The sequence below is a fragment of the Egretta garzetta genome, unplaced genomic scaffold (assembly GCF_000687185.1).
Source record: "Egretta garzetta isolate BGI_Z169 unplaced genomic scaffold, ASM68718v1 scaffold426, whole genome shotgun sequence".
In the NCBI taxonomy this organism is placed as follows: Eukaryota; Metazoa; Chordata; class Aves; order Pelecaniformes; family Ardeidae; genus Egretta; species Egretta garzetta.
In genome coordinates, this window is record NW_009259977.1 from 2,473,124 (window position 1) to 2,484,482 (window position 11,359).

At 53.4% G+C, this 11,359-nt stretch overlaps 3 protein-coding genes across 4 annotated transcripts in view; 2 read left to right on the forward strand and 1 right to left on the reverse strand.

Annotated features, from left to right (window-relative positions):
• LOC104127730 (testis-expressed protein 2) overlaps window positions 1–1,388 on the forward strand; it is a 6,415-nt gene extending 5,027 nt beyond the window's left edge. The window contains 3 exon segments of the mRNA XM_035895935.1: window positions 62–274; window positions 615–735; window positions 1,263–1,388. Coding sequence (XP_035751828.1) covers window positions 62–274; window positions 615–735; window positions 1,263–1,388 — 460 coding nt within the window.
• A 1,191-nt stretch (window positions 1,389–2,579) lies between these two features.
• On the reverse strand, window positions 2,580–11,287 carry RPL3L (ribosomal protein L3 like). Of its 2 annotated transcripts, none has more exons than XM_035895933.1 (10): window positions 11,236–11,287; window positions 9,776–9,968; window positions 8,994–9,162; window positions 7,967–8,102; window positions 6,667–6,853; window positions 5,950–6,110; window positions 5,574–5,675; window positions 4,835–4,930; window positions 4,193–4,312; window positions 2,580–2,663 (listed from the first exon to the last, which is right to left on the reverse strand). In XM_035895933.1, the coding sequence occupies exons 2-10, from the start codon at window positions 9,813–9,815 to the stop codon at window positions 2,607–2,609; spliced, it is 1,068 nt and encodes a 355-aa protein (XP_035751826.1). In that variant the 5' UTR covers window positions 9,816–9,968; window positions 11,236–11,287; the 3' UTR covers window positions 2,580–2,606. The 2 variants fall into 2 exon arrangements, with proteins under 2 accessions (XP_035751826.1, XP_035751825.1); XM_035895932.1 differs by having other exon boundaries at window positions 10,818–11,286.
• NDUFB10 (NADH:ubiquinone oxidoreductase subunit B10) overlaps window positions 11,247–11,359 on the forward strand; it is a 1,532-nt gene continuing 1,419 nt past the window's right edge. Inside the window, exon 1 of the mRNA XM_035895943.1 lies at window positions 11,247–11,257. Within this exon, the coding sequence (XP_035751836.1) occupies window positions 11,247–11,257 (11 nt within the window). The remainder of the gene's footprint in view (window positions 11,258–11,359) is intronic.

Consider the following 11,359-nt stretch of genomic DNA (forward strand, 5'->3'; position numbering starts at 1 on the left):
GAAACCCAGCACAGCTCCAGGTCTCAACCCTGCTGCTGAGCTGTGCCCCCCCTCGCTTTAGCCACATCAGCAGCAACAGCACGAGCCGGAAGATCCTGCGCTTTGTGGATAAGATTGCCAAGTCCAAGTACTTCCAGAAGGCCACTGAAAACGAGTTCATCAAAAAGAAGATCGAGGAGGTTTCCAACACACCGCTGCTGCTGACGGTGGAGGTGCAGGAGCTGGCAGGCACCTTGGCTGTGAACATACCACCACCACCAACGGACCGTGTCTGGTACCAGCTCTCCTTCCTCCCACCCGGGGAACACACACGCATCCTCCTTCCAGCTCCCCTTGCTGCCTGCGGCTCGGCCGAGAAGCCAGCTCTGGGGCTTTGGGTGCAGCGGGGGTGCCAGCAAGCCAGGGCTGTTCTCCCAAAGGGACTCACAGACCTCAGGCTCATTTCTCCTAGTCTCCACCCAGGCCAAGACAGGCTCTGGGGACCCAGAGCTCCCACTGCAAGCCAGACACCTCCTCCCAGGAGGCGGGTCCCTAAAACCCAGCAGTGGGGCCACATGGGCTGTGCCACATATTTAGGACGTGATGCTTTCTGCCTCTTCCCTTTCCCCTCGCAGGTACAGCTTCCGAGTCCCACCCCAGCTGGAGCTGAAGGTGCGCCCAAAGCTGGGTGAGCGGGAGGTGACGTTCCTCCACGTCACCGAGTGGATTGAGAAGAAGCTGCAGCACGAATTTCAGGTGCCTCAGTCTGTTAAAGGGCTCAGCAAACCCTGCTGAAGCATTGCTGCGATCAGGGATAGTCAGACCGCCGTTTGGGCCAGGGCACTCTCTACAAAAAGCCAACATTTGATCTGGTTTGTCCAGCTTCAGGCAGTCAAGAAACACAACCTAAGTAACCGGCTCCCAGGGCTGGTGCGCTGGGCACTAGAGCGTTTGAGGAAAAGCGGGTTCCTCCCAGTTCCTCCCAGTATGTGCAGCCCTGCCCCAAGCAGGGGGGGACTGGGAGTGTCAGCAAGCTTGGGACATTTACCATCTCAAGGTACCCACTGGTTTGTTTTCAGCCTCTCACCTTTGAGGCCGCTGGTCAAAGAGCAGAAATGTCTCCAGAGATATTTAGGTGCCCAAATCCCCCCAGAATGCTGCCTGTTTGAATGGCTTCATAGGGCTGGTCCCTGCCCTCTGCCATGACCACCCTTGAAGCCACACACCGATCAGGTAGCAACATTCAAAATCACTTACTTGTTATTCTGAATTCCTCTTTTCAGAAAATTTTGGTGATGCCAAACATGGACGATGTCATCATTCCCATCATGCGCTCTGGCCTGGATCCTCAGCCACCCGCTGGGGGACTGCCCAGGGACCTACCGGCCAAGGGAGAGAAGAGGCTCTGAAGCGCAGCCCCTCGGGCAGGGCAGAGACACTGCACATGGCTCAGGGACCTCGCCGGGACACAGAGCCAGCCAGGGCCTGGCCACTGACTGCCCCCAGAGCTATGCCACAGGTCTGAGCTTCTCGGTTCATCTCATCCTCAGCACTTTTGTAGATGAGCCTCCTCCTTAAATACTGCAAGCAGACGTTCAGAGCAGAACCAGACCCAGGGCAAGGGGTTTGCTGGAGACCCAGGAACCTTGTGTACCTCCTACTAGGACTCCTGGGCAAGGGGGCAGCTCTGGGCCCCTGGAGGGCCAGGCTTTCCTCTGGCTGGTTCCCAAAGAGGGTGCAGGATGCCCAGACCCGTTCTGCACCCGAGTTGTGATCACCGCTGATCCAAGACATCACAGCTCTAAGAGACATCACACCTTTGCTGCAGGCAGCTGGACTGCAAGGAAAGCGTGGGTGGGAAACGAGTCCAAAATCTGAATAAACCCATCACTGGCCAGTCTTACCTAGCAGCCATCTTATTGTATGCAAGTTCCCACATCTGCTGAGGATACCGGCCGGGATTGCGGGGCTTTGTGCAGAGAGAAGGCCGCGGGTCATGCTTTCAGCTCCGCAAACGGAGTGCCTGGGTGTGCATGTGTGTGAGGCGGCGAGGGGAGAGACAGTCAGTGAGACTGGGGAGAGACAGTCAGTGAGACTGGGGAGAGGCAAGTAATGGGGAGGCCCTGGTACCTGCTCTGCTCTCCTCTACAAGAGAGGAAGGGGAGTCTTCACCGTCGTTTGGGTGAATGCAGGCAGTGGGAAAAAATTCACTGAGCAAGGGGAAGGGGGGATCCAGAGGACAGAGCAGACACTTGGCTGTCCCAGTCAGCCCCTGTCTGTACGGGCCAGTCCCAAGCGCTAATTGTCCCATAGTGGAGGCCCCATCCCTGGGAACATTCAAGGCCAGGTTGGATGGGGCTCTGAGCAACCTGATCTAGTTAGCAGTGTCCCTGCTCACTGCAGGGGGGTTGGACTAGATGACCACTAGTGGTCCCTTCCAACCCTAAACATTCTATGATTCTATGATTCTATCCCCACCTGCTGAGGAACCTCGAGGACACGCTGCTGCCTACAGGCAGCCCTGAATACAGGCAAGACACCCCTCCAGAAGGAAGACAGACAGCAGGCACGGCTTGAAGCTTTTTTATTGAAGGTGCCCAGTTAGGTAGCCTTGCATAGCTCAGTCCTTACAGCTCTTCCTGCACGCCTGGCTTCCCTTTCACCAAGTGTTTCTTCTGAGGGCCCTGGAAAAGAGCAGAGAGGAGAGCTCTGTTAGTGGCAGACAAACCTGAGCTACAAGGGTGCATCTGAGCTGTGCGGAGCAGAACTGCAGCTCTGGACCCTTTCTGCTCTGCAAAGGTGCTCCTGGTCTCTGTGCTCTCCAGTTGGGAGCTCTGTGCTGCCGTTCACCAGCCACGCCCGGGGCCTCCCTAGCCCTGCAGGAATCAGGAGCGGATCATCCTTGCCCTTGCACAAAGGGTTTGTTTATCTGGACAGCATAAAAGCAGCCAGAGAGTGGCAATGAGTGACCTGCTCCAAGCCAGGCAGGCTGGCCTGCAGTCAGGGGACATGGAGGGGAGCAGTAATTGATGCTACCAGGAGCCCACCATGGTGGAGCAGCTGCTGAGCTGGTGTACGAGCCCAGGAGGAGGCAAGGCCTCCTACAGCCAGAGGCACAGATTCTCATCAGCCAACTCAAAAGAGCCTGAAGGGTTTCTATCAGCTAAGAAATGGGAGTTGTCCCCCACCAAGTAAGTCCTTTGGGAGCAGAAGGCAAGAATTACTTACGTGCCTCTACTTCCAGCCAAATGTAAAGTTTTACCGCATTGTATGTGGGGGAAACTCTCACCCCACAGTAGAAAATGGCAAAGAAAACATCTGCAATCCGGTAAAACCACCTCCCGTCACTAAGATCCACGTCACAGCTACTCAGGACTTGCAGCGACAGCAAAAGCAGAATACGGAACAACTTCCTAACACCCAGATAAAGGAAAACAGCTTAACCTCTAAAGAGCTCTGCAAAGGCACCGCGTAGCCAATCCCCCTTCCCGGGGCTCAGGAGGCTTAGCCGGTTTCACATGGGATTTCTAGCTGACAGGCCAGAGCCAGACTCGGTTTATGCCTGCGTGGTATCCAGGCAGTTGTTTCTTTCATTTCTGCTAGCTGAAGGCCTGGCTTACTTAACGCTTCCTCAATTTCACATTCAGACTTCTGCACCAGCCTGGTGTAGGTTGCAAAACTATTCGAGAAACTCTGCTTGTTTTGGATTTATTTAATTGGGGTTTTTTGCCCTGGATTTAAGAAAAATATACTGCTTGGCCTTTTTGAAAGCTTCCTGACAAAAGAATTGCAAATTTGTGTCTGAATTTGACCCAACCTTTTCCTCTTAAGAACATTAAAGTTATAAATCATTCCAAACAAATCAAAGAAGTGCACAATTACGGGTGAAAGGGACCATATGTCCAAGGCAGTGCCTGCCAAGTTAACTGCTTGTTTAAAACATCCCGTGGCGAATGGAAACTGGTCGGCCATATGGTATAATATTTGCTGGTTGGGTTGTCTTGGATCACTCACACAACCATCATGTTCTTCCTCAGCATAATATTTGCTGCGTGAATTCAGTCCCTGCCTGTCTTTTACACAAGACGGTCCCGATCACTCATTTGGCTGCTGTTAGATTGAGAAGCAGATGCTTGGTTGGAATCAATCAGTTGTTTTAGCCGCAGCTGCGAGGATGGCCTGGGAGCTGGAGCCGGCACAGAGTGTAACTCACCATGAAAGCCCGCTTCTCCTGAGCTGTCTGGAAGCAGCCATGGCCGAACTTTGAAGTGGTATCAATGAATTTGAGTTCAATGGCTTCCTGAGCCCGGCGGCTTGTATGCACCAGAAGACTCTGGAAAAGAAGAGGCACAATGCATCAGGCTTATTGATACAGAAATTCTGGGCATCTGCTCCAATGGAAGCAGGGTTGAAATATCCTAGGTATACCCGTTAGACAAATACCTCCATGAAAATCTGCCTTCTCAGAGAAACACCCCGGTGCTCAAGTGGCAGGTGATACCTTGGATGGCAGAGCAGCTCTGAAACAAGCCTACTCTTCACTTAGCATTTCATTTGCTCACAATCTGTTTATGGCCAAGGTTTCCAACCCTGGCCCCCCCATCACAGCCCTCGAAGGCTTGCAGCTTCTGTCTCCAGAGAGAATGCATCCGACTGCACGCTGCCACAAACCGTCTGGCTCTGAATGGTCTCACTGAGCACCACGCTTATATGCCACGTGCCCTCTGCAAGACTGCATCAAGGACCCAACCAGCCTCCCTGCCCAGCATTTAGAGGTGGTGGTGTTCTCCACGTGGTGCATCTGTTCATGGAGAGCTACAGCCCATCCCTCCCCAGCACTGGCTTGCACTCTCACCTTACGGAGGGTGAGCACACGCTTCTTCGTGCCCACGACACAGCCTTTCAGCATGACAAAATCATTGTTGACCTCCCCATAGTGAGGAAAGCCACCCTGTGGGGAGAATCAGAAAGAAGGTTGGCAGGCAGGAGAGCTGGATGGGAGCAGACGTGTCCACAGGTGACATTTTCTAGGGAAGGAGAGGGTAGTGACTGACAGTCCTTCTGGCTAAGAGCACTCTGCACCCTTCAGGTTGCTTGCTCAGGACCACCGAAGCACGTCAGCCCTGCTGACTGCATGATCCCAGCTACGCAGCACCCCGTAGGAGCTGGGGAAGCAGCAACCCTGCTTCCTTCCCTGAAGGATGAGGCTGAACAGAGAGCAGAGCTGGCTAGACTCCCAAGTTAACAGTTTTTAATAAGAGAAAGTGCATTTTTAAACCAAGTAACAAGCATTTATCTATTAAGTATCAGATTTTTAATGTCATTTTTTTCTATTTAAACACAGTTCTCAGTTCCTGCCCAAGTTATCAGCTGAAAGTTATGTTTGGGTCTACCAAAGGGGCCTAAAAAAATACCTCACAGAGTTTGTTTTTCACATCCAAAACATGAGGAAAGGAACCACTGCATTTCTTTCAGTGAATTTCCTTCAAATCATTTCTTATGCAGCTGTCTCCAGCCAAGAAATTACTTCCCTGGCTAGGATTCCTGTAGTCAGGGCCAGTCACAGCCCTGTTACCACCCTCCTCAGCCCTTACCAGAGGCGTAATGGTCTTCTCCGTGACATCATAGTGCGTCGAGGCATTGTTCTTCACCACTTTGCCATCCTCCACGTGGATCCCATGACCAATGCGGTAAATCTAGGGACAGAAAGGAAATTGAGGTGGCAACTTTCCCACCTCCACAGGGAAGGATGTCACAGGGATGAGGCAGTTTTCACCAAGATGCGTCCCCTGCAATGTGTCCCTTGAGCAGGGAACAAGGGAACAGGGAACAATGGGGAAAGATAACAACAGCACTGCAGATCTCTAGGGAAATATCTGAGAAGCCACGGTCCAAAGGATGGTGACAGCACGAGAGGAAGGCAGGCAGGAAGGCGCAGTGGTGCTCTGAGGGAGCTCATCTGGGCCATACCTTCTTGTTGAGCTCCGTGCGGTGGTGGTAGCCCTTCTGGCCAGCCCGAGCGATGGAGTAGCCAACGCGGGCCGGGTGCCAGGCTCCGATGCAGGCAACTTTGCGCAAGCCCTTGTGTGTCTTCCTGGGGAGCTTCTTGGTGTGCCAACGGCTCGTCACCCCTGGAAGTGTGACCAGAGAGGGTGGTGAGAACACCAGGGAGATTCAGGGCTGGTGTCTGAGTCCTGGGCAGGGGAGAGCCTCATCACTCTTCTGCAGTTCTCAGAAGATGCCGTGTTGGAAGGAGACCAAGAGCTGTCACCACCATGAGAGGCCAGAGCACAGAACTGTTCTCACTTCCCATGGATTTGATCAGACTGTGATATGTTCAGGCTGAGCACATCCACACACACGCACAGGAACACCCACACCTCTGCACACGAGGGGTTTGTGAGAAGTGCAGTGGCTTTACATACTCACAGCGCCTCTGAGCCTCCTGTGAGGACTCTGGGCACAGTCGAAAACATGGCCTTTACTGAGATTAGGGAAACCAAGCTCTGCTACAATGGACCTGCATATAATGGTTGAGGTCCAGAGGCTCTTTGATACTCCCTGTGCGCAATAGGTTGGTGGGTTCTCAGCATGGCTAATACTCCCCTCCCCCAACACCACCCTATGGGCAGCGTCATATGAGAAGGACAGAATCAAGTCCCTGGCAAGGGTCTCCTTGCCCAGTACCTTTCATCCCATGTCCCTTGGTCACGCCAATGACATCAATCATCTCGTTCTGGCTGAAGACATTGTGCACGGAGACTTGCTTCTCCAGCCTCTCACGGACCCAGTCAACCTTGTCAGCCACTGTCCCACCGTTCAGCTGAATCTCCATCACGTGGGCCTTCTTCTGCCGCAGCGGCAGCAGCTTCATCTGCATTAGACAATGCATGAACATGAATGTGAGGGCAGGGCTGCATCACCCACCACTTGAAAGGGGCACAAAGGGTGAGCACGTTCAGCTCTTCACCAGCTCTATCACACTGTCAACCCCTTTCATAACAGCCAGCGACCCGGGTCAGCATGCCTACATATCTCTTGGACCCAACTCCTTGTCCCTGAGCCCAGCCACCCCATTTCCCAGTGCTCCCATTCCAGGCAGCAGCTGATGCACACCCTCTCTCCAGAGAGCAGAGAAGCAGGCCAGCCTCGTCCTACCCCAAGAGTTAAGCACAGTAGTAACAGCCACGGTAGGTGCCCCAGAGGAGCCCACCACCAGAGCCCCATCTGAGGCTGAACACTGCAACCAGCCAGGATGCAGCTTTGTGCTCCAAGCCAGAGCCAGTGCCTCTCCTTTGGTCATGCTCCACCTCTGCTTCCAGACTGAGCAGTTATTCCTAGTTCCCACCAAGAGGTGCCTCCGCTCTCTCCCAGTCCCTGCTCCCTCTGCAAAGCCCCTGCCAAATTGCAACAGCGGGACTTTGAGGGTCTGTGCCAGCCACAAGTGAAGCCTCAAGCCAGCTTTGCGCTGCCCCAGACCAAAGCAGACTTTAACTCCAGGGATCAGCATGGAAATGGGCCCTGCGTATCCAGCCATCAGCATCTGGCAAAACAGTGCCTGCCCATGGGTTATTTTTGCCCAAACATTTGATACCAGTTGCTAATTTGAGGTGATCATGGGGCCTAAGGTCCCTTGCTGACACAGGGTTCACCACCTGCTGAGACTCTGCACAAAGTCTGCTCTCCTCCAGGGCATGTGTGGCCTCCCCGGCCACAGCCCCCTCCGGCAATCCCCAGCAGCAGGGAGCTCTGCTGAGCCCGGCTCAAAGGGACAGGACTGGTGTCAGGAGGTAGCTGGAAAAATCGGCCAGCACCTCCCATCGCCTGCACACCCTGTCCTACACCTTCTGACCAGCATCTGCCTGCGCAGCCTCCTGTGACCCCAGCAAGACACCCCCATGATCCTGGCTCCCAGACCCTCACCACGCTCCCGAGCTGAGGAAGACCCTGAGCCCCCCTTGCCCACCCCCTGGGGTGAGGCTCTGACCTGCGTGTGCACAATGACACGAATGACTTTGCAGTACTTTTTCATCGCCGTAAAATCCTTCTCCAGCTGCCTTTTGCCATCTTCATCCTGCCATTTTTTGCAGTACTTGGTGAACGCCTTCTTCTTGCTCTTGTGCCTACGACAAAAGTGTTGAACATCCAGCAGAGCTGAATGGTGAAGTACTTCTGAGTTTTGCTGTGCCCTGAGACAGAGCAGCGTGGGGGGACAGAGCACTTTGCCAGGCGCTCCCCTGGAAGCACGAGGTACCTGTGGATACCTGAGCCTCGGCTGGCTGCCAAGGCCACGACACAGGGCTTTGCAGTGGGAATAGGAAAAGTGAATAATGAGTTGCAAAAAAGGGCTGGTAATTCAAACCTTTTTGCATGAGGAATCCAGTTGTCTCCCACTGACTGGCTCAGTGCCATCAAAATACAAGCACAAAATCATAGCTAAGTAGAGAAAGGAGAAAACAGCCTTCAACAGGGATCAGAGACATGTGGTGGGTGGATCTCAATGGCACTTTTGCAGGAGACACGATTCCTACAGTTATGAAATTCATGTTTCCATTTTCCTCTCTGCTGGTGTGGGATTTGGGGTGTTGATGTTTACAAGGGCCAGGGGTCAGATTCTGCATCAATTTTCCCCCTGAAAAATATCTGGTTTTACTCCCTTCCTTTGGTGCCTCAGCTCAAGTATTCTGGTATAATGGAGAGTAGATGAGACCAACCTACACAAAGGAAAACGAACCTGCAGCCTGTGCTGCCATATGATATTGCAGAGAGAGCTAACTTAGTTTGACTATTAGAATAAATTTGGACATGCATATGCTGATTCCCAGCATCAAGCTGTTTGCAGTATCTCTGTGCATGACTAAATAAACAGCAGTTTCACTCCACCTCAGAGCCAGCTGCCACTAGCTGAGCTGTTTGCAACGGCTGGGCATCACAGAGAGCCTGTGGGGAAGACCTGCGAGGGGCTCCCCACTTGCAGTGCCCCAGGGACCCTCCCCAGCCACGGAGCCTTGTACCAGTTCTTGTAGAAGCGCCGTCGGCATTCATCGCTGATGTGCTCAGCAAAAACAGTCTTGAAATTCCTCAAGCCCTTTGGTGTTTCTATGTACCCCACGACCCCCACCACCACCATTGGGGGTGTCTCAATGATGGTCACAGCCTCCACCTCCTCCCTCTTGGAGATCTCTGTAAGAAAGCGAAAGGAAATGGTGCTCAACACCATGTAGGATCAGATCATTCCCTGGAGCCATTCGCGGCAAAGTGTTGGGGGCAAGGTCACACTGTTCTCACAGCCAGCCTCAGCCTTTCCATCTCCCACCTGCTGGAGGACCACACAGGGTCTGATCCCCAGACATGGAATGGGTTAGACCCTGTGGCCCAGCACACTTTAACCCATCCTCCCCAGGTTGGGGGAAGCAGTACATCAGATGGTTCTTGCCCTGGAGTTTGGCTCCAATCCTGTGGCCATCCTGGAGGGTAACTTTATAAACTTCCCCAGCAAGATGCTTTAAGCCCAGGATTTGTCAGGTAGTTGCCCCGCAGGGTCCTTCTGCCAGCAGGATCCAACAAACCACCAGTTACCATACTGGTGTGAGGACTTCCCAGAAACCCGCAGACTCAGGTCACACTGGCCATAAGGTGGCCTTTGGCCATCCAAGATCTGTATGGCATTACACGAGATAGTCTGGAAGCTATGTGCCCCACCACCCATCCCTAGGAGCAGCCTTTCCCACCAAGAAGTCTATTCCCTCATTTCCATCCTGGATGTGGCTCCCCCCTTCTATCAGCCAAGCCTTACTGAGCCCAGGCCTGTGCACCTCCCGCACAGTGTGGGTCATGCCAGCTTTGTAGCCCAAGAAAGCCGTCAGGTGAACTGGTTTGCTGGGATCATCCTTGGGCCATGTCTTCACCTTCCCTCGGTGGCGACGGCTTCTCTTGTGAGGGAGGAAGCCCAGGTGGCCATGCCTGGGAGCAGAGAACTTGCGATGGGACTGCGGAGAGGAAGAACAAAAAAGATCAACTCCACTTTCAGGTCCCCAAAGACGCCAGGACCCAAACTACAACAGGAAATCTCTCCCTTGACATCAGTGAATGCTGGAAGGATTCAGGGCTCTTCCTCAATTCCAACATGACAAATAGAACTCAGAACAGGATGGGATTTTGTTCAAGCTTCCATCATGTGCATGGAAGAATTTAGTAAGTTTCTGGACAAACGGTGCCAATTAAAAAAAACTTAAATGTAATCTCCCTCCTTCTGCTTGAGGATTTTGAAGGAGAAATGCGTGCTTTAATAGGTCTGCCTGTCTGTGGTGTTAATTATAACGGCTTATTTTGTATTCTGCAGCACCAAAAGGGCCTGCTCAGAATTCAGGGGCTTCATGTCGTCAAGGCATATGGCACCAAACAAGCACAGCTAACGATCAGAAGAAACGGGAAAGAACGCCCAAAGGAATCACTAATAAGAACATGCGCAGGTTAAATATGCACCTTGAAAACCAAATTAGAAGAGCTAAATATATAAACCCCAATCGCAAGGTCACGCTGAGCCCAGCAGAGAAAAGCAAGGGCACTTTAGAGACACGGACAAGTTCTCACACAATTGGCTTCAAGGCAGGGGAACCGGGGCTCAGCCCAAGCAGCCAAGGGTTAGTTCTGCACTCGCTGCTGCTCCCTCCCTTGCCGAGATCAGTCCCGGCACCTGGCAGCGCTTTCCACCGAGCTTATTTTCCAGCCCAAGTGGTGTTCTGTTGAGTTCAACCCCGTTTCAGCTGCACAAACCCAGCCCTGCTCGCTGTCCCGCTCCGCACAATCGAAAGGTAGCAGCGCCCAGCTCTACAAACCATGGGACGTCTTCCCCAGGTCAGCCGCAGAAAGAGGCTGGCAGTAAGTGCCTCCCCAGCCTAATACTGAACACGATTATCTGTCTGAAGACACAAATTTAGCTCCTAGCTTCACGCGCTGCTATATTCATTTCATACTCAGCCAAGCTGGCAGGTTGGGCGTACCAGCCGCGGTGTGGTAAAGGTCAGTCACTGGTGTCTCAGTTTACACCTCTCCCTCCTAAACAACGTGAAGGCGAAGGGCAGGAATTAGAAATTAGGATTGCTTCCTAATGGGGCACCACACACCCAGAGCTGCCAATGCCCGCTCCGGGCACCCTGAGCTCGCTGCAGCCGGCTGCTCTGCATGGACCCAGACTGAAAACCCCTCCATCGGCCCAGGAGAGAAAGGCTCTACGACCTTGACCAGAGAACGGACCGAGGCGATAGATGCGACCGAGGCCGGGCTCTGCTGCCCTCCGGGCCGCGGCCTGAGGCCATTTTGACCGCGGACTACAGCTCCCAGCAGGCAGGGAGGACGGCGGCGCACGCGCAGAGCCGCG

What these genes read in the sequence shown, in the direction of transcription:
- RPL3L (XM_035895932.1), bottom strand. An exon ending in AGAAGACCATTACGCCTCTG is followed by an intron (nt 4,931 to 5,573) that starts GTAAGGGCTGAG and finishes TTCTCCCCACAG; the next exon opens with GGTGGCTTTCCTCACTATGG. An exon ending in GTGTGCTCACCCTCCGTAAG is followed by an intron (nt 4,313 to 4,834) that starts GTGAGAGTGCAA and finishes CTTCTTTTCCAG; the next exon opens with AGTCTTCTGGTGCATACAAG.